This window comes from Barbus barbus (genome assembly GCF_936440315.1).
Source record: "Barbus barbus genome assembly, chromosome: 3".
Classification (NCBI taxonomy): Eukaryota; Metazoa; Chordata; class Actinopteri; order Cypriniformes; family Cyprinidae; genus Barbus; species Barbus barbus.
The window spans coordinates 19,569,811-19,590,974 of NC_136731.1; the positions used below are offsets into that span (position 1 = coordinate 19,569,811).

Here is a 21,164-nt window from a genome sequence, read left to right on the forward strand (position 1 = left end):
CTTCAAAGACGATGCCGCGGAGGAAGACAGATAGCTCGCACGCGTCTGTTCGACCGGCGGCATCGCCCTGTACCCGCGCTCATTCAATTCTCTAACGTTGCCATAATAATCAACGGGGGAAATGAATGGCCGGGACGAAAAGGGTTTTCTCCACGATCTCCACACCTCGGTGTGGAGATCGGGAAAAAAAGGAAGGCTCCTGTGTAGAGGTGGCGGCCGCGAGCGCAGAAAACGCTCATCCAGGCGACTGCACTGCGGCTCAGATGTTTTCTCGGGCGGCCAGCTAAAATCAAGCTTGGCTACAGCCCGAGTAACCACCTCTAACAGCTCCTCATATTGGGGTGACAGAGGTGGCGAAACCTCGTCAACGCTCGTCACGTCGACCTCCTTCGTCGAAGAGAGACGAAGCGTTGAGCCCTCGTCTCGGGGGGAAGAGACCGCTTCTGCACCGAGAGACGGGGCGCCAGATCTGGCGGATACGGGAGGAGAAAGGGACATGCCCGTCTCACTCTCGCCAGCTAGATCAGCCTGTGAGCCCCACAAGTGCAGCAGAAGCGGGACCAGCACCGCGTGGAGAGCTCGTGAAGGCTCCCTCCTCAAAGAGAGCCCTCCGGGTGCGGAGAGAACACAGCGACAGCCGCTGGCAATGCGGGCAATCGGCTCCTTCGAGAGCCGATGCCGCATGCTCCGCACCCAGGCAGACCACGCACAGATCGTGTGTGTCCCCACTCGTAATATAGCGAGGGCAGCGACGAACACACAATCTGAAACGCGATCTGGAATCGCCCTTGGCCTTAAACTGGGATTTAGGCATCTTTTGATCGTTTGCAAGACAGACAACACCAAATAAGACTGACACACACAGAGCGCTTTGCTGAATGACAAAAAGCGGACGCCGGCTCCGCCGCATGTGCTTATATACTTCCTATTCGTGACGTCACCCCGCCTGTGACGCCTCGCCCTCCTTTGGACTGATTACACCTGATATTCAGAGCATGGTCACACTGATGGCGTTCCCAAAGCGTCGCTGGACGCAGCTCGAAGTTCCTGGAAGGGAAATGGCATATGTTGTGCTTTGGATGTTGCAGTCTGGATCTTTACTAGATTAATCTGCAATGTGTGTGATGTTGTAAATCTAGGGACAGTGAATGCTCAGATGCCTGCTAGATTGATATGACCATTATCTTGATTGCAGTGATTTATTTGTTACTTTACGTGATCGGTGATTGATATTGGCGAGTGATGTGATCATTAAAGCCAAAGATAAAGGACTGTATCATTGAAGATGAACTTTCGACTTGACCCTTGAAACAGAATAATTGATGATCATTGCCTGTTGTCCTCTTCATGTCAGTACTTTTATAGTGGAAATTTTAAGACTGGACAGTGAGAACAGTAGATAGATTACCTTTGAGCAACTGCAATAGAGACCATAGTCCAAAATCTCTACCTGTTAACAAATTTCTACCGGTTAACCGTGTCTGCCCGTATATCACCCAACCCTAATCTGACACATCCATTTCTGGACTTAGAATCTCTACTAATGAGCCGATCAGTTGAATCAGGTGTGCTTAATGAGGATAAGTTTGAAAATGTGTAGTTTTGGTGTGCCTCCAGGAACAGGGTTGGGAAACATAGCTTTTCATCACTGGGCCCAGGATGCATTCCCAGCTGTCTCCCCCTGATGATGGCTCTGGCTGATAGTAATTCTTGGCAATGACTGGTGAAGCGTTTGCCTAAACAAGTTGTTAATACCAACCCCCTGATGGAGTAATTAAAATGAGAACTGTGGCTTTGACATGAGATGTAAGGATTAAGAGAAGAATGAAGCATGGGAGAAAGAGTATAAGCATTATAGAGAAGGAAAAAGAGGGTGGGAGGGAGGGAGAAAAATGGTGGAAGAACCATATATCAGTGACTCAGCTCTCACCACTGAGGAGCAGCTTCACTGTACCAAAACACTGACTCAGTCACTGTCTGTGTGTGTGTGTGTGTGTTTGTGTGTCTCCGGGGAGAGGTGGCTCATCATCGCAATGGCAGTGATGGAGTGATAGAGTGTTGCAGCACGGTCATTCTTACCCTATTATCTGAGCTGGGGATCATTGTGTCAGTCATCCAGGAGCCGAACCTTGACCCTGAGGCGCGGACGGTGATGGGATTACTGACGCCAGTTAGCTTCCCGCAACCTGGTGATAGAACACAGGGGGCACTATGAACGACGGCTTCAGCGGAACGCCAATGAACCAGTCAGCATTAAACTGCCAAAAGTGACATTTATGGAGCAGAACGAATATCCGTTATATCATCATTTTGGATTTTCTTGTGAAGTCATCAGTTTCTCCCTAAATAGAACATGAGCTTGTCTCGTCATGCATCTGAAAGCCAAATGAACTTTGGATGTTTGGGTTTGAGGCCTGCTAGCTGGCTGTTTTTAACGTTCTAACGTTAAATTGCTTATCTAATTAGACAGCAAGAACATTTTGACTTAATTGGGTTTAATGTGGTCTCCCCAACCATCAGACATGTCTACTTTACTCTTGCTTTTCCATTTAAAAGTAAATTACTGCAGCTGCTTTAAAATAACTCCACAAATAATCATGTAAAACGAGTCCTGCACTGAGAATCCAACAAGTAAAAATTATTTCTATTTTCTTGCTGTAATAGGTCACATACTGTGTGTCCAGTCAATAGATTGGTTGCTGCCATTTCTTGATTATTAACATCAACTCAAACCCACTACTGCTAGATGTCTTACCAAGTTTCTGCATGCAGGAGTGCAGGCGAGTTTCCAGCAGTAGCACTCGCTGCCTGAGCTCCTCGTAGTCATAGGCTCCCATCTCTTCTTGAATTGACATTAGTACCAGGGACAGATTCCTCACCTCCTCCCTCAGCCGAAGGATCATTCTTGCATCTGCCTTGTACTGTTCCAGCACTGGCAGCAGGGGAAGCAGCTGAGTAACCTTGTCCTTTAACTCCTGACGTAAACAGAAGGAAGGAAGGTGTGAAATGGTGGTTAGGAAAGATGAGAAATGTTAATCTCCCTAACACAGAGGTTTGGAAATTTGCATGGGCTCTCATTAACTATTCATCACGTTCATCTCCAATATTTAATCTCGCATGACCGGTCTCCTGCCCTGGATCCGAATGCATCCTCACATGAGAACCAAATATTGATTTCATGCATTTGCAATCTCTCACAATCTACTGCTCGTCGGACGTGGTGACACAGGCCCACTCATCAGAGCGCTGTCAGCTCTCCACCTCGGTGTGACCAAGCGTATATATACGAAAGTGCTAAAACTTGTGGGCTGATCTCAGCTCAGTGTGGGCAATCAGTTATCGCAGCCATGCGGACTGGCGGGTCTGGCATAGGCTGAGGTATATCAATAAAGGGGGTCTGAACAGCAGGTGTATCAATAAAGCATGCTCACCACAGGAGGGGCTGTTTCCTCCTTGTTAAAGTTTATTGTAAATCTGGTGATGGAGCTGCTCTCAGCCCTGCGGCGCCACATCATAAATCTAATTTTCCTGTTCCGAAATACAAAAATTTTGACTCGTTAATCTACCGCCCTGCCATAGGCGACTTTGAGCTCTCCACATTCATCATCAGCCTCGCCGAAATAAAGTGTCTGTGGCTTCCATCCCACTCTCTTTAGCAGACGGCTACATACATGTTACTCATCTTAAAGCGTGCTCTTCCATTTAGTCCTCTGTATATTGGTAGCAAGTCCTTCTACTATTCTGAGATCGTGCAGGGCTGCAAGCACACTTTCGTATTCAAGGGATAAAAAGCTTTTAGACTTTGGGAAAGCAGCTACTAGCTAAAAAGAAAAAAAGCGTAACCTTTTGTATGCACGCACAGTCGCACACACACACACACACACACACACACACACACACACACACTCATTACTGAAACAAGCTCCAAGTTCTAGGTATAAATAATTGAGGTGCATTTGAATTCTCTCAGAAGACCTTTTGGTATGTCTTAATTAAGCACAAAAATCTGAGGTATTGAAGGTTAGTGTCAGTGTCTATTTCATGCCGGAAAGAGTTTTAGAGTAGAACGTCTGGAGGTGGGCAGGTTGTGATGTCACTATATAAAAAACAGAGCCTTTGAATACTATTTAGCATGCACTGATGTTGCTCAATCTCCAGTCACTAGTGCCCTTGACCGCAAGAGGCGCACTAATGACTGGCGCTAGAGGCTGCAGTCTTTAGTGTCCTTTTTAGCGAGCTCACCTCCCATGCTGTCTGTCACCAGATTCAAGACTTGCTTAGAATGGGCCAAGTTGAACAGGTGGCACTGGTGCCATGACCCAGATAGGGGGTGAATCTAATTGAGTCTAGCTGGTAAAGGCTGTGCAGTAAACTTACTCCCCTGACAACAAGAGCTGAAACTGCGACTGATGTTAAAGGCTGTTTCCTTGTTAGCACACCCACCTCCCATACTGTCTGTCACCAGGATCAAGCCTTGCTCAGAACGGGCCAAGCGGAACTGTTTGCACTGGTGCCATGACCAGGATAGGGGTGAATCTAACAGAGTCCAGCTGGTAAAGGCTGTGGAGTAAACTTACTCCCCTGACCACAAGAGGTGCACTTTCGACTGATGTTAACACTAGAACCACCATGGGGTAAATTTTCTTTGTTAGCACACCCACCTCCCATGCTGGCTGTCACCAGGTTCAAGCCTTGCTTAGAATGGGCCAAGTTGAACCGGTGGCACTGGTGCCATGACCCAGATAGGGGGTGAATCTAATTGAGTCCAGCTGGTAAAGGCTGTGCAGTAAACTTACTCCCCTGACAACAAGAGCTGAAACTGCGACTGATGTTAAAGGCTGTTTCCTTGTTAGCACACCCACCTCCCATACTGTCTGTCACCAGGATCAAGCCTTGCTCAGAACGGGCCAAGCGGAACTGTTTGCACTGGTGCCATGACCAGGATAGGGGTGAATCTAACAGAGTCCAGCTGGTAAAGGCTGTGGAGTAAACTTACTCCCCTGACCACAAGAGGCGCACTTGCGACTGATGTTAACACTAGAACCACCACGGGGTAAATTTTACCCGAGGCTATTTTTCAAATGTACATAACATATTTTCAACAAAACATTCAAGTCTCCCAGTCATTGACTTTTACTAAAATTATGTAATTTACAATCCAATGTTGTTAAAAATGAATTAGATCAATCCAGTTAAAAAAACTGAACATTTATACCTATAAGCGCCGCGCGGGTCAAATTTACCCACTATATACATTTACATTTATGCATTTAGCAGACGCTTTTATCCAAAGCGACTTACATGCATTCAAGTTACAGTTTTTACATTTTATCAGCTCTTACATTTTATCAGCTCTTATATTTTATCAGCTATATAATGAATGTATTTCGCACTGTCATTTTCTTGCCGCTTCTGTTTTAACATTGTACATTTCTAGGCAACGCCTTTCACTCACCGATTTAGCGGTTATCAGTTTTATCAGAGTAAAGTAAAAATGACTAAAAGAAGGCGATTTATGGATTGTAGGTAGAAACACTAGCCTAAATGCCATGAGTGATGGAGAGTCTGATGGTTAAGTTATGCGTCTGGGTCGGCTTAGCATCTGAGGGCTCATCTGACAGTGATCCAGACATCATATTTAGATGTTTTAGCCTATTTACTACCTTCTAATTTTCGCTGTCAGTGCAGGCTTTTTATTTAGCTTACTGACCATAATGGATTAGTGTAGGCTGCATTAAAAAGTCTTGAACATAAAACAACAGGGTAAAAATATAGTTGACGACTAGACATAATCATTTCATGATTCTGAACACTTCTTTGTGAAGACAGTGGCATAATACAATGAAATAATATGTTCTTTAGCCATATAAAAACAGTTGCCATGCGTGTGGGTAAAATTTACCTGCTGGCGCTTTTAGGTATACAGCGACCTCTGGCGGTTCTAGTGTTAAAAGCTGTTTCCTTGTTAGCACACCCACCTCCCATGCTGTCTGTCACAGGATCAAGCCTTGCTTAGAACGGGCCAAGTTGAACTGTTTGCACTGGTGCCATGACCCGGATAGGGTCCAGCTGGTAAAGGCTGTGTAGTAAACTTACTCCCCTGACCACAAGAGGCGAATTTGCGACTGATGTTAAAGGCTGTTTCTTTGTTAGCACACCCACCTCCCATGCTTGCTGTCGCTGGTTTGCAGCACTGCTGCAATAACCTTTAATCAAGCCAGTTTTACATTTGAGATTTTTGTTTAATTTAAAAAATTCAAAAATCCTTTTAGTTTTGACCTTTTTTGATTGACTGATTGACCCCTTACCTATACATAAATCTAAGAATAGTTTCCTGAAATCTCTGCAAGTTATCCTTGTTCTACTCAATCTGAAACATATTTAATAACAATGACAAGGCTCTGAAGTAAATATGGAAGAGGGGAGGGTAGAGTGTTGGCGTTGTGAGAAGAAAGGGCACACCTAATGTGTTTTGTTGTTTTAAGACATTTTTTAGGCTGGATATGCTTCAGTACCTGAAAACTCTTGGGGTTGAGGCTGCGTGGATTTTCAGAGGCAGTCTTCAGTTTGCCGTCCACTGTTTTCATGAGGTTCTCTGTGTCTCTCACGTACTGCAGGTCTCTGTACGTCCTCAGATCTAGCACCTCCATGGATTGAGTGATATTCTGAACCTGTTAAATACCACAAAACACAAAGTCAAAACAGTGTGATGCATCAGGGCATGTTTTTTGAGGACACAACAGCGTGACGCCTTCAATTTGTTGTAGTTTAAATCAGCCATCCTACATATTCAGACCGCCCACTGAGCATCTTGCCCACATCAACACACAGGCGATGGGAACGTGATTGCTGATCAGCACACACACCTTACTAGCTCCTACATACTCCTACATACTCCCAGAGGCCACATACACACACCCTCCTCCTGGCTGCTCTTAAGAGAATCAGAAAGGACATGGATTGCATGCTGGTATTCTCCTCATGTCCACACTGATGCGCATGAGGGCTCTTTTATAATTAGCTGATCTGCATAGCTGTCAGACCCAATGGTCACACTTAGCACTGAGGATTGTGGATGTTTGGACTTGGGCAAGGGTTAGGTGGGATCACATATTCACTCTGGATTCAGTTTTGTTCGTCATGCATGTCACTAACTGCTCAGGAGGACTGAGCATATACACGCTCTCACACACACACAAGAGGCTGGGTGGTAATAGTTTAATTCTGAACACATCTCTCTCAGAGAAGGACTGACCCAGGTGTCCTCATTAGTCTGCGTTTTATTAGTTAGGAGCAGTAGTGCCTCACCGCTGCTGGCATAGCTACACACACATTTTATTGTCTGAATGGCTTTATTGTCTGAGTTATGTTGCCGTACAATTGTAGATTACGTGTTTAGACCCTGACAGAGGGGCAAGGCAGAATTTAAGATAGCATTTGTGGCAGGATTTAAAGGGATAATTCACCCAAAAATGAAAATTCTGTCATCATTTACTGTCCCTCATGCTGTTCCAATTTTTTATGACTTTAATACTTCTGCAGAACACAAAAGAAGATATTTTGAAGTCTCAGCTGTTTCTGTCCATACAGTATAGTGAAAGTTGTGGGTTGAAAACTTTCAAGCTCTCAAACGGATCACAGTCATTGTTATAAATAGACTGATTCTTTATTCACTCTCAAATAAAATCAAAACATTGGCCAATGTACAGTACATATACGCAGATGACATCAAATATGGCAACGCAAACCTCAAATATCATGGTCACATGACATTAAGAACCAATAAAGCTTGATGTTAGTTGAGGTTACGCTTTAGTTTGTGTACACTTATGTTAATCAATGCTTTGATTTGTTTTGAGAGTGAATAAAGCTTAAATTTTTAGATTAGATTAGATTAGATTAGATTCAACTTTATTGTCATTGCACATGTAAGGTACAGGGCAACGAAATGCAGTTAGCATCTAACCAGAAGTGCAATAAGCAGAGGTACAGGATATACAGTGTGGTACAGGATATACAGGATATACAGTAAATTTCAATCTGTTTATCATACAAAGAGTTTGTATCACTTCAGAAGAAGTGATACAAACAATATATAATATTACTGTATTAATTAATTCCTTTTGGGTGCTTGAAAGCTTTGTACTCCGGTGACTCATAATATGGACAAACAACTGAAAAATTCTTTAAAATTCCTTCTTTCATGTCTTTCATAAAAAAGAGTTTGGAGCAACATAGTGCTGAGTCAATTATACAGTTTAAATTTTTTGATGAACTATTCCTTTAAGGTTGTTTGTAAAATTACTTACCCTTATGTAATTTATGATATTTTACAGATATTTCAGCTGTTTCTGTCAATACATATTACAGAGGTCAGTGGGGCACAACACTTTCAAGCTCTAAAATGTAGGCTATTACTATCACTTTGTATGATAAACAGATTGATCCTTTATTCTCTCTCACAACAAATATGGTGACAAATTTCAAACATCAATGGCATCTGGACAAGTGACTTAACCAAATTGATGTTAGTTGACGTTTAAGGTTCCTATTTGATTTAGTTAAATGTACACTTGTGTTAATCATTGTTTTGATTTGATTTGAATAAATAACATTTTAATATTTTAATTATATTAAGGGATTGTATTGCTTCAGAAGACCAGAATTTTGTTACCTTTGTGTGCTTTTTGGAGCCTAAAAGTTTTGGACCCCAATTAATTAATAATACAGACAAAAACAGCCGAGGTGAAGACTACAAAAAGTCTTAATATACAGTTTCAAATGACATTAGGGCTAATTAAATGATGGCAGAATTTTCATTTTTGGATGAACCATTCCTGTAAGGCAGAGTTATATTGTGGTAGATTGGCATGACTGTGAGTCATGTGCCTTATTGACTCACTCTGTCTGGAGTCCCAAATTTGTCTTCTCAGGAATCCCTCTCCAAACTGCTTTAATTTCAGCCTCTATTTCTCTGCGTCTCTCTTCATCTCTGCCTCCATCAGCTGTACTCATTAGCTAGTCAAACAGCTGCTTCCCATTGTAGTGTGATTCCAAACCTCTCTCTGATTCAGTGAGCGTGATGTTGATGGGGACGTGTGGTTCTTAATGGGCTGCTGTTCACAGATGAGGCTAGAAACCACTGAGGGCTTGGTGAGGAAGCAGGAAATGGGGGCCAGTCAACTGGCTGAGTCTAACACTCTATTTATGCCGACACTCTGCATTTAACTGCCAATCGATTGAACTGTGCATATCAGCAGACTCAATATCCAGCCGTTTCTCTGTAGCAAAACATCTCTCTCTCTCTCTCTCTCTCTCTCTCTCTCTCTCTCTCTCTCTCTCTCTCTCCTTGATTTCTTTTTATATTTCAAATTCTCTCCCTCACACTACATATGGAAAAGAACAAGGTTATATTGTGTGTTGGATATTGCAACTGTTTGACCAGCTTCATCAGCTATGTCAAAATGATGAATTTCACCAAACAGACCTGCACAAAACCACCACTAGCCAGCATATTCCAGTCTAAACCAGCATGGAAATTCAATGGTGATCTAAGATTGTCTTTTTAGCTGGGCATCGCTTTCCTTTTTGCTTTATACCAATTCATTATGTGGTCAGTAGGGTTTAATAGAGTCTTTTGTGATCCACAGATAAAAGAAATGCATGACACAGACTTTGAAAGACATTCTGTCATCATTTGCTCACATGTGGAGGCTAAATTTTCATTTTTATGCTCTTTCAAACAGGCGCTTTATGTGAATCTGAGGCTTTTAGTAAATCCCTGTGCATTGAGTGCTCCATTTCCTGATTTAGGAGGTACTTTTACACTTTTTTTTAGTTTGCCTGGTCTTAGCCTAATGAGCACGATTTTATATATATATATATATATATAAAATCGTGCTCATTAGGCTAAGGTCCTCTTTTAGGCGGTTGTTTGCATCATGTACTTTCACAAATTTTCTCTAATGTGGAACAGTCTTATGCAATGTTTGGGATCCATGTTTAATGACTGCGTAATATGTACAAAATATTACTCAACTAGGATTTGCTCTTGACAAGCGTGCGTCATTTAGGTTATTGTGTATGTAAGAGACGAATGTCACCTTCTCCATAAGCTGACGAAGCTGTCTGCTGCGTGGGTCTCGATTACACATGTTCTGTGCTGGAGCCACAACTGTGCAGATACATTTCCCATCTGCATCCTGTGCCGAGCTGTAGATCTGCCAGCCCTCCTCTGGGCTCGGATACAGGGCCTGCAAAGAGAAAGACATGAAGAGATGAAAAAAGAGAGATAGATACCCATGCACTCTCCATGCTATTCTACCCATGGAGAGTGCATGGGTAGAATAGCATGAGCAGAATAGAATGTGGCATCTGTGAGAGGAGGATGTTTTGATCAGCTTAGACACTTAGAGGAAATAGAACTGCTCTGGATCGATAAAGCTGCTTTTTCATTGGGGGTGGAGTCAGGAGATGGATGTCTTGAAACAACGTTACAGGCTCAAATGCACACACACAAACACACTGAGATGTTAGCTTTTTATCATAGTGGGGACTTTCCAACTTCTGTAGTGGTTTCTATCCATACTATAAAAGTTCACACAAACCTTTTTGCTTTTCATTAATAGAATAGCAACAATTTAAACTCAACATTTGTGGAGTAATACTGAATATTAACCTTTCATACTTTCCTTTAAAAGAGGTGATAGTGAGGTATTTATTTGAAGTAAATGAGGACAATTTTGGCAAACAACAGAAATGTGAAGTTCATATTTTTATAAAGGCACTTATATTAATTCTTCTGATAAGATTGTGTATTAATTGAGCTATAAAGCTGTTTAAATCATTTTTACAGTTGGGTTTATGGTGTTGGCTTGGCAACAAAGTTGTAAAATTGGAATTACACAATTAGAAAGCAATTTTTAAGCTTAAATCATTGTTTATCTCCTGCTATCATTATCTCCTCCTATATTATTGAATATTTTATTGTATGCTGACAGGCTACATTTTACACTTCCATTTTACACTAAGTGCCTCACTGTAGCCCAGGAAGGACAAGTGGAAATTAATGATTGTGGTAATCAGCATTGACACAAATGTATTTGATTGCGCTTAGCTTGTAGTGAGCACAATTAGGTATGCTTATGAAGCTGGTGATTTCAGGTTTTACTGTGGCTGCACAATGAATTTCAATCGTGATCACGATTTCTGCTTCTCTCTCGATTTATTAAGCATAATTATCTGCAATATTTGTCCACTGGCTATTTATCCTGAGAATTGTATTTTAATTGGGCATTTGTGTTATTTTGCATTGGTACCACAGGCTTTCATGGTTGTGGTTGCCAGATTTCAAGAGTTTAACCCCTATCAGAGCTTTTTCCATAAATCGATGCATTTAGTTTTTTTGCTTTCTGCTTACTTAATCTTCCCAACCTGGCACCTATGTGCACATGCTCATGCTACTTTACAGAAAAAGCCCAGATGAGCTAAAAACATTGGCAAACTATTTGTATTTTAGCAATTTCTATTGAGATATTCTGCTAAAAAAAAGTGCAATACAGCCAGTCTGTTTTCTTTATTGTGGTTTGCTGTGAATAAATCTGCGAGCAAAACATGCAAGCTGACATTCTCTTGATTTGTGCATATGTGAAAGTGCAATAAATCTGAAGAAATGTAAAAAAAACAAAAAAAGAAAAAAATTGAAATGACAAAAATCATGATTAATAATTATTGTTAATTGTGATTAACTGTTCATCCATTATTGAGCAGCTCTGTGTTTTAAAGACTACCCTTTAAGACTAAATGAAGAATAAAGCCAGATTGGAAAAGAACAATAGAGGATGTCATTAAAGATAGCATGTACAAGAAAAAGGAGCAGCAATAAAATGTCTCCTCCTGCTCTAACCTTCCCGTTTTCATTCTCTCTTACCCTCTTCGGTGTTTTTCACTCTCATGCTTTACCCTCTCTCCCACCACACTTCCCTGATCAGATTAAATGACCGAGTGGACAGAGAGACTATGTGATTGGAGAGTAAAGCAGCAGCCGCCCCATGAGCTCACTGCCACATCCCGTCATTCCTGCCAATCCCTGTCATTCTCTGCTCTCTTTCTGTATCCTTCCCTTTTTCACTTCCTCCACATCGCTCCTTTTCCTCCACAGTCTGTCCTCTTCTCACCTTCCTATCGTTCTCATCTGTCCCTTTTTCCTGTGTCCTTGAGCAATCTTTCACTCTCTCGCTCACTCAATTTAATTCAAATTATGGCAATTCAACTCAATGATGCTTTATTAGCCTGCCAGACAAATGTAATTTCACGAAATCAAAAGGAATTGATTTGTAAATATAGGTGCAGAAGCAATAAAAAAATACAAATTTCATAAATACAATGATCACAATGATCACAATGAATGTTATTAAGGTCAAATTGATCTGTATACCTCTTTTCACAAAGCACATCGTTTCAAAGCAGTTTTACAGAAAATCATACTGTTATGTCTACAGTGACTTGCAGTCATTGTTGCATTGTTTTTCATTTTGATGGAACAATTTATGGCTTTATGAATGTGAAAACGTGAAAAAACAAAAACTGTAACAATTATTTTGCTAAAAACTTTTTTTTTTTTTCTACTTGATAATTCACATATTTTGCTGCCGTTTATGCTGTAGTGCAGTTTTATCATTTGATGAGTTTCTCTGATGAGTTTCTCTGTAAGCATCACAGAGATTTTGTTTGAGGAAAAACAACTTTAAGTGATTTTTATTTTGGGAAACAGCAAAGCCATGTTTCATCCTCTGCTTGTCTCTAATGGAAGTGCTATGCTCCCTTAAAAAAACCCAACTCTGATTCCATCAAGCCAAAAAGATTTTTGCGTTTTGACCGTCAGTTGTTTTTCGTTCGACTTAAATTCTTTACTAGTCAAGTAACATGCAAATTTTCGATCCCTTTGAAGGTCTGTATTCATTCGTTGTGGAGCTGCAATTCATTTGAACCATCTAATGGCACTTGTATTTTCAATTTTATCAGTTTGTTGAATCTAGAGATGCAGGCAAAAAAATTGATTGTTTTGATTAATTCTGGCTTGAGAACATTTCTCTCTCGGTATCAGTTTCCCCAATTTATTCTTCATCTCTATCTCTCCCCTTGAGCACATTTTCATTTAGGTAGCATTGGCTCCCTATTTTCAGCAACAACCTACCTTTCTCTCTCTCTTAAAAGAAACAATACAAAAGAAACAAAACACAAAAACATGATGAAATTACATTAAAGATTAATGGTCTAAAAATACACCCAACTGCTTTTTTTGACCCAGTAGATTGACACACATAAAGTCTCCCATCTCATTCCAGTGAAGGTGCTTGCAATGCCTGAAGGCATGAGAGACAGACACACATACAATTGCTGACGCTCAACACACACACACATGTTGGTTTTTGTGGTTTATGGGGACTCTCCATAAGCGTAATGGTTTTTATACTGAACAAACTGTGTGTGCTATTGCCCTACACCAACCCTACACCGAAACTTAGCCCTCACAGGAGACTTTGTGCATTTTTAGATTTTCAAAAAAACACCATTTAGTATGTTTTTTAAGCCTTTTGAATTACGGGAACATAGGCAGTGTCCTCATAAACCACCTTCATATTGTGATACCTCTGTCATACCCGTGTCATTATACAAATTTGTGTCCTCATAAACCACATAAACATGCACACACACACACACACACACACACACACACAGTTCCTAGTGGATCCGATTCACACTCAGATTTGATCAGGTTGGTCTAGCTCAAAGTCATTAGCCTCGTTCCTTCTGTTCTTCTAACCTCTTGCTTGTACAGTACATGTTGATTTGCATAAGAATGCCATATACTGTTATAAATGGCCATTTTCCTTACATTCAGCGGCTGTCAAATCTAGCATGGTCCTCACTTCCATTAGCAGTGATTTTCTGTGCTTCGTGTCACTATAATCAAACACACGCTGAAACTGCACTGCTATCCTGGATGGAATTTTCCCAGGTGAGCTGATACAGTAATCCAGCCTTCTCCGCAAGATGAACACAGACAGGTCTGCCGGTTCGTCTCTGAGACACGGCCCGCTCCGTTGACCACTCGTAGCCGATGTGAGACTAGCCCAAGCGTGTCTCGCCCTGGCCTAAAAGAATGCGTTCTTCGAGTGTATTACCACCCTAACATTTCATCATCAGTCTCATTCCCGTCCCGACGGAACTGCGGCTTAGTGTCTGAGCACGTCTGATACGGTTAGCGTCAAGCTCCGGCTCAATCTATACGCCAATCTGCTGCCCATAGTCCCTCGAGCAGATAAAACTGTCGCATCAATCATCGGTGCGGTACATGCACCTCACATGTTAAACATCGGCGTGGCACGTGTGCCCATCCGATGGGTGGAAGATATGAGCCGGGAGGGCAATGGGGAGCTGCGCTTTCGCATAAATATACTTTCTGTTCATTAATGTTGCATAAATGTTGAGTTTTAATTTAAGAACTGATTAGAATCACCCCTGGACTCATTACCACCCACCAATTCATTCTGCTGTAATTTCCTCTCATCTACTGCTAATGGCAGAGTAGTGAACGGGGGGGGTAAAAAACACAAACACACACACACACCCCATATCACTCACAGATGGGTGTAGCATCTCATCCTTATTCAGATCTCCCTATCCTATTCAGCTTCTTTACTGTATGAGGGTGCATGTTGCGGAATAGGCCAGTTATTTATGAACAAACAGGTCAGATGAAATGAGCCATGGTTTAATTAGTAATGGTTGAGCTGTCATCCATAAACTGCAGAGTGAGTGTATCCGTATGCGTCTGTTTTTTTACTTCTCATTTGCATTTAACAGCCTGCAAATGATCAAATTTCTCTATCAGTAGTGTGCAGTCTATTTGCTGGCATTTAAGACGACGAGCGAGTGAATGGAGTTGCTGATCATATGTTGCGTATCCTAACCATGTGAGACACGATAAAGCAGAAAGCAATAGATAGTATGCCCTCAATGTTCATTTTAGTTGTTGTCTTAACCTGCCGGGGTCATGGTAAGTGATGAGCAAGACATTTTGTCAGCTACTTTTCTGTCACATTGAGTAGGGAAGACCCTGTCTGCAGTCAAATCACATTGGTCCAAAATCCCTCTTTACATAATTGGATACAGAGTCATTTTTTCCTTATTTAAAACGTTGTACACAAGGAAGATTAATAGTAGCTAGTTAAAAATCATATACACTTACATGAGATAATGCCTAATAAAAGCAGTTTTATTCTACAAGCGGGTCACCTCAAGGGGTGGTCATGTTGAATCACATGACTCACTTACACCTCTATTATTGGATGCAGTCATTGTGGAATAAATTAATCATGGCTGACAGCAATTATGCGGATGACAACTCTTCAAGTGTAAATTTGAAACATGGTGGAAACACTAATCTATTATATACGTCTATGCTAATCAACAATATACATAATACATCATGTAATGCATCATATGCATGCATAAGTCAAGTCAAGTCAAGTCAAGTCTGCTTTATTGTCAATTCTTCCACATGTACGGCACATACATACAGAAAATTGAAATTGCGTTACTCTCAGACCCTTGGTGCATACAGTTAACATTTAAGACACTGACAGCAGACGTTCAAATACAGATAAATACAGTTTAAACATATGTACATACAACTATACAGATATACAATGAGGACATTGTAGAAAAATTTAAAAAGAGATAGATAAAGTGGCATAAGGCACATGGCAGATAGAGTGCAAACCAGTTAAATAAAACAAAACTGTGCAGATATATGTGTATATGTATAGAGTATATATATATATATATATATATATATATATATAGTGCAAGAGGAGCTTATCAATCTGAGGACATTGTAGAAAAATAAAAAAGAGATAGATAAAGTGGCATAACGCACATGGCAGAATAGATAGAGTGCAAACCAGTTAAATAAAACAAAACTGTGCAGATATATATGTAGTGCAAGAAGAGCTTATCAGTCTGTTTGTGACAAAAGAATAGTCTTTTTATCAGACTATCCGAAGAGGTAGTTTGCAGTCAATGCTGGATGAGGTAGTGATCAGTCCAATGCTGCACAAGTGACAGTTGCTGGTCACAGTTTTTAAGTGGGGGGGGGGGGGGGGGGGGGGGGGGGGGGGTGGAAGGTCCTGGGGATGTGTGTGTGTGTGTGTATGGTTTGTAGTATCAAAGTTCAGTGTTGCATGGGGTAAAAGGGGGGGGGGGGCAAGGACGGGGGATCAGCTTCCTGATAGCCTGATGTATGAAGCTGTCCTTCAGTCTGCTGGTCCTCGCCTGGAGACTCCGCAGTCTCCTCCCTGATGGCAGCAGACTGAAGAAGCTGTGTGTTGGGTGGGTGGGATCACCTGCAATGCGGAGGGCTTTGCGGGTGAGACGGGTGCTGTAGATGTCCTGGAGGGAGGGGAGAGAGACACCAACGATCTTCTCAGCTGCTCTCACTATGCGTTGAAGTGACTTGCGGCAGGATGCGTTGCAAGCGCCATACCACACAGTGATGCAGCTAGTTGGGATGCTCTCGATGGTGCCTCTGTAGAAGATGCACATGATGGGGGCCAGGGCTCTGGCTCTTCTAAGTTTGCGGAGGAAGTAGAGACGCTGCTGTGCTTTCTTGGCCAGTGCTACAGTGTTGTTAGTCCAGGAGAGGTCCTCTGTGATGTGCACACCCAGGAACTTGGTGCTGCTCACTCTCTCCACAGTCGCACCGTTGATGGTCAGAGGGGCATGCTGAGTGTGTACTCTCCTGAAGTCAACAACAACCTCCTTCGTCTTCTCCACATTCAGAGAGAGATTGTTGTCACTGCACCACCCGGCCAGGCGGCTCCTGTAGTTTGTCTCATCTCTGTTGCTAATGAGACACACCACAGTCGTGTCATCCGCAAACTTAATGAAAAGGTTGGAGTTGTGTGACGGTGTGCAGTCGTGGGTCAGCAGAGTGAAGAGGAGGGGGCTCAGCACACATCCTTGGGGGGCCCCAGTGTGATGGTGCTGGATGTGTTAATGCCGACCCATACTGCCTGAGGTCTCCCGGTCAGGAAGTCCAACAGCCAGTTGCACAGAGAGGTGTTGAGCCCCAGCTGGACCAGTTTGTGAGTGAGCTGTTGAGGGATGATTGTGTTGAATGCTGAACTGAAGTCTATGAACAGCATCCTGACATATGTGTCTTTTTTGTCCAGATGTGTGAGGGCTGGGTGGAGGGCAGTGGCAATGGCATCTTCGGTCGAGCGGTTGGACCTATATGCAAACTGGAAGGGGTCCAGGGAGGCAGGGAGGACAGACTTGATGTGGTGCATGACTAGCCGTTCAAAGCACTTCATGAGAATTGGAGTAAGTGCGACTGGACGGTAGTCATTGAAGCAGGATGGAGATGACTTCTTCGGGACTGAAATGATGGTGGGGACAACGGCCTGATTTAATGAGATGTTGAAAATGTTTGTGAAGACATCAGGGAGTTCCTGTCATGGCCGTAAAAGACTGGAGGATTCAAGCTGCGGGAACAATAAGTATTTATTGAGAAACACAGGTCAGGATAACAATAGTCAGAGAAAGCATATACAGCATCCGTCTGGCTCGGCAACGCAGGGATGCAAGGACGGCCAAGTGTCCGGTGGTGAGGTCCAGGAAACGACTGCAGTCTGTAGACGAAGGATCCGAAAACAGGAGCAATGTAGAAATCAGTGACCATGCCCGGCAAACACATCCAAGGATCTGACAAACACAGGACAGCGTGAGAGCGTCTTAAGTACTGCTGATAATGACTCGCAGCTGGAGCGAATGAGCCACACCCACACACACACACAAATACACACACAATAACAGAGCGAGGATGACACCGTGAGCCCGTAACAGTACCCCTCCCCCTAAGAGCGCCGATCTTACCCGTTGATAGTAATCATCAATAAGGGAGTGATCCAATATATCCCTGGTCGGAACCCAACTTCTCTCCTCCGGACCGTAACCTTCCCAGTCCACCAAGTATTGGAAACCTCGTCCCCTCCGTCTCGAATCCAGAATACGATTGACTGAATAAGTGGGTTCCCCATCTACGAGTCGCAGCGGGGGAGGAACCGGAGTAGGCGGATTAAGGCGAGAATGAAAAACGGACTTAATTTTAGACACATGAAACAAGGGATGAATTCTCCTGTACGCAGGAGGGAGTTTGAGGCGGACTGTCACTGGACTAATCTTCTTAGCGACAGGAAACGGGCCAATAAATTTAGGAGCCAACTTGTTGCACACGGACCGGAAAGGAATGTTCTTGGTAGAAAGCCACACCTTTTGAGGCAAATCGCCTCGACCGGTGGCGATCAGCCTCGAGCTCTCGACAAGGTACGGTGACATGTCTGGATGAAAGCGTGAGCAGAGGGGACCGCGACTTCGGATTCCATACTAGGAAAAAGAAGTGGCTGGTAACCTAAACTACATTCAAAAGGCGAGAGGCCCATGGACGACACAATGAGTTATGTGCGTACTCAACCCATGATAGTTGCTGGCACCAGGAAGTGGGATTCTGGGTGACCAAACATCGCAATACCCTCTCGAGATCTTGGTTGGCCCGCTCAGTCTGACCGTTGGTCTGAGGGTGAAACCCAGAAGACAAACTAACAGTCGCCCCCAGTAATCGACAAAACTCTCTCCAAAATTTGGACACAAATCGGGGACCCCTGTCGGAAACCACGTCTACCGGGAGGCCATGAATACGAAAAACGTGATCTACAACAGTGACCACTGTCTCCTTGGCTGAAGGCAATTTGGGCAAGGGAATAAAATGAGCCGCCTTCGAGAATCGGTCCACTATGGTTAAAACCACCGTATTACCAAGGGAGGGCGGGAGGGCTGTAACGAAATCTAGCGCGATATGGGACCAGGCTGAAGTAACCCATCTGGGGGTCGATTGGAAGTCTTACCCCGAGCGCATACTGAACAGGCCAAAACAAACTATCGGATGTCACGAGCCATGGCGCGCCACCTGAAACGTTGTTTAACCAGAAAAATGGTGCGACCGATTCCTGGATGATAAGCCACGTTGGAACAATGACCCCATCGGATAACATCGGACCGTAACCTCTCCGGCACAAACAAATGGCTCGCTGGGCACCCGGGCGGAGGCGTTACCCCTTCTAAGGCTGTGTGTACCTTCGATTCGATCTCCCAAGTGACCGCAGAGACAACCAATATCTCAGGTACAATGCACTCGGGAGACACCGGGCGGTCCGAATAATCGAAAATGCGTGACAAAGCATCGGGTTTAACGTTTTTAGACCCCGGCTGATAGGAGATGGAAAAATCAAAACGTCCGAAAAATAGCGCCCAACGAGCTTGCCTGGAGTTAAGACGTTTAGCGGACTGAATATATTCCAAGTTCTTATGGTCGGTCCAGACAACTAAATGAACCCCCGAACCTTCTAACCAGTGACGTCATTCCTCCAACGCTAGCTTAACGGCCAGCAACTCTCTGTTACCGATGTCGTAATTGCGTTCGGCAGAGGACAAACGGTGGGAATAAAAAGCGCATGGATGTATCTTGTCGTCCAAAGCAGCCTGCTGGGATAACACTGCACCTACCCCCACCTCTGATGCGTCAACCTCCAACACAAACTGGCGTGTGGGATCAGGGGCCCGGAGAATGGGAGCCGAAACGAAGCGGCTTCTGAGTTTAGTAAATGCAGCCTCGGCTGCATCTGACCACCTGAACGCCGTCTTGGTGGAGGTCAAAGTAGTCAGAGGAGAGGCTAGTTGGCTGAAATTGCGAATAAAACGCCGGTAAAAATTAGCAAACCCAAGAAACCTCTGCAGGGCCTTGCGGGAATCAGGGGTTGGCCAATCTACCACAGCCTTAACCTTGTCAGGATCCATGCGAACTCACTCGGGCGACACGATGAAACCCAAAAAAGGAACCGACTGTGCATGGAACACGCATTTCTCCACCTTGACAAAAAGCCCATTCTCTAACAGCCTCAGGAGTACTCGCCTGACGTGTTGAACATGTTCCTGGAGAGAAGAAGAAAAAATCAATATGTCATCCAGGTAGACATAAATGAACTGGTCTACCATATCTCTCAACACGTCATTTACAAGTGCCTGGAAGACCGCGGGGGAGTTAGAAAGCCCAAAAGGCATAACCAAGTATTCAAAATGCCCTCTGGGAGTATTAAACGCGGTCTTCCACTCATCCCCCTCTCTTATGCGGACCAAATGATAGGCGTTTCTTAAATCCAATTTGGTGAAAATGGATGCTCCCTGCAACCTCTCGAACGCTGAAGACATCAACGGCAAAGGATAAGTATTCTTTACCGTGATGTTGTTCAAACCTCGGTAGTCAATACAAGGTCGCAGAGAGCCATCCTTCTTCGCGACAAAAAACCCCCCGCCCCCGCTGGAGAAGAAGAGGGGCGGATCCGCCTCAATCAGCCACACCCACACACACACAATAACAGAGCGAGGATGACAGTTGGGTTAATTGTTAGTTTCAATATAATTGTTTTGTTTAGGCTACTTCCGTGTTGTTTCTGACTTGAATATGTGACATGTCACAATAACCCAACGTCCAACTCTACGAGTTTCTCAGGTGCACTTGAAGGCACCATTAGAGCATTTCTACAGTGGCACTCTACGGGATTTTGTAATTAGGGCTGCATTGATAAAATAAATGATCAGTTGTTCAATTGTTGTAATTATCAGCTGAAAATAAAAATAATTGCACACAGATCAAATTGTGTCTGCATAATATGCAAGGAAATCATCCATCAGTCATGTCAATATACAGCTATATAAATGAAAAACGCATTTCTATGGACAAAATGCATCTGGAAAATAGTGGAGGACACGGAACGAGCTGCTACACGAAAACTACACAATCTAAGCTGCACAAAACATGAGAATCCTTTATATTACAGAGGGAGGAAGGGGTCTAATGCTATTTCATGCATTCTGTTAAAGAGTTGAATTCTCATGCTAAACATGGCCAAAGTTTTAAAAAACGATTTGGACGTATGCTGGCTGAATTCTGTATTAAATGCGCTCCTTCCAGGTTCATATAGCCTGTTTTTTTTTTTTTTTCGAGCTTGGACCTTCATGATATCATGAAGGGCAGAATTTCTTGT

General features: G+C 43.2%; 1 protein-coding gene across 3 annotated transcripts in view; it reads right to left on the reverse strand.

Annotated features, from left to right (window-relative positions):
- LOC306856683 (noelin-2-like) overlaps positions 1-21,164 on the reverse strand; it is a 92,069-nt gene that overhangs the window by 14,726 nt on the left and 56,179 nt on the right. For all 3 annotated transcript variants that reach the window (XM_079396073.1, XM_079396072.1, XM_079396074.1), the window contains exons 2-5: positions 10,104-10,253; positions 6,516-6,671; positions 2,756-2,975; positions 2,080-2,186 (exon numbers count right to left, since the gene is read on the reverse strand). In XM_079396073.1, coding sequence (XP_079252199.1) covers positions 2,080-2,186; positions 2,756-2,975; positions 6,516-6,671; positions 10,104-10,253 — 633 coding nt within the window. The remainder of the gene's footprint in view (positions 1-2,079; positions 2,187-2,755; positions 2,976-6,515; positions 6,672-10,103; positions 10,254-21,164) is intronic.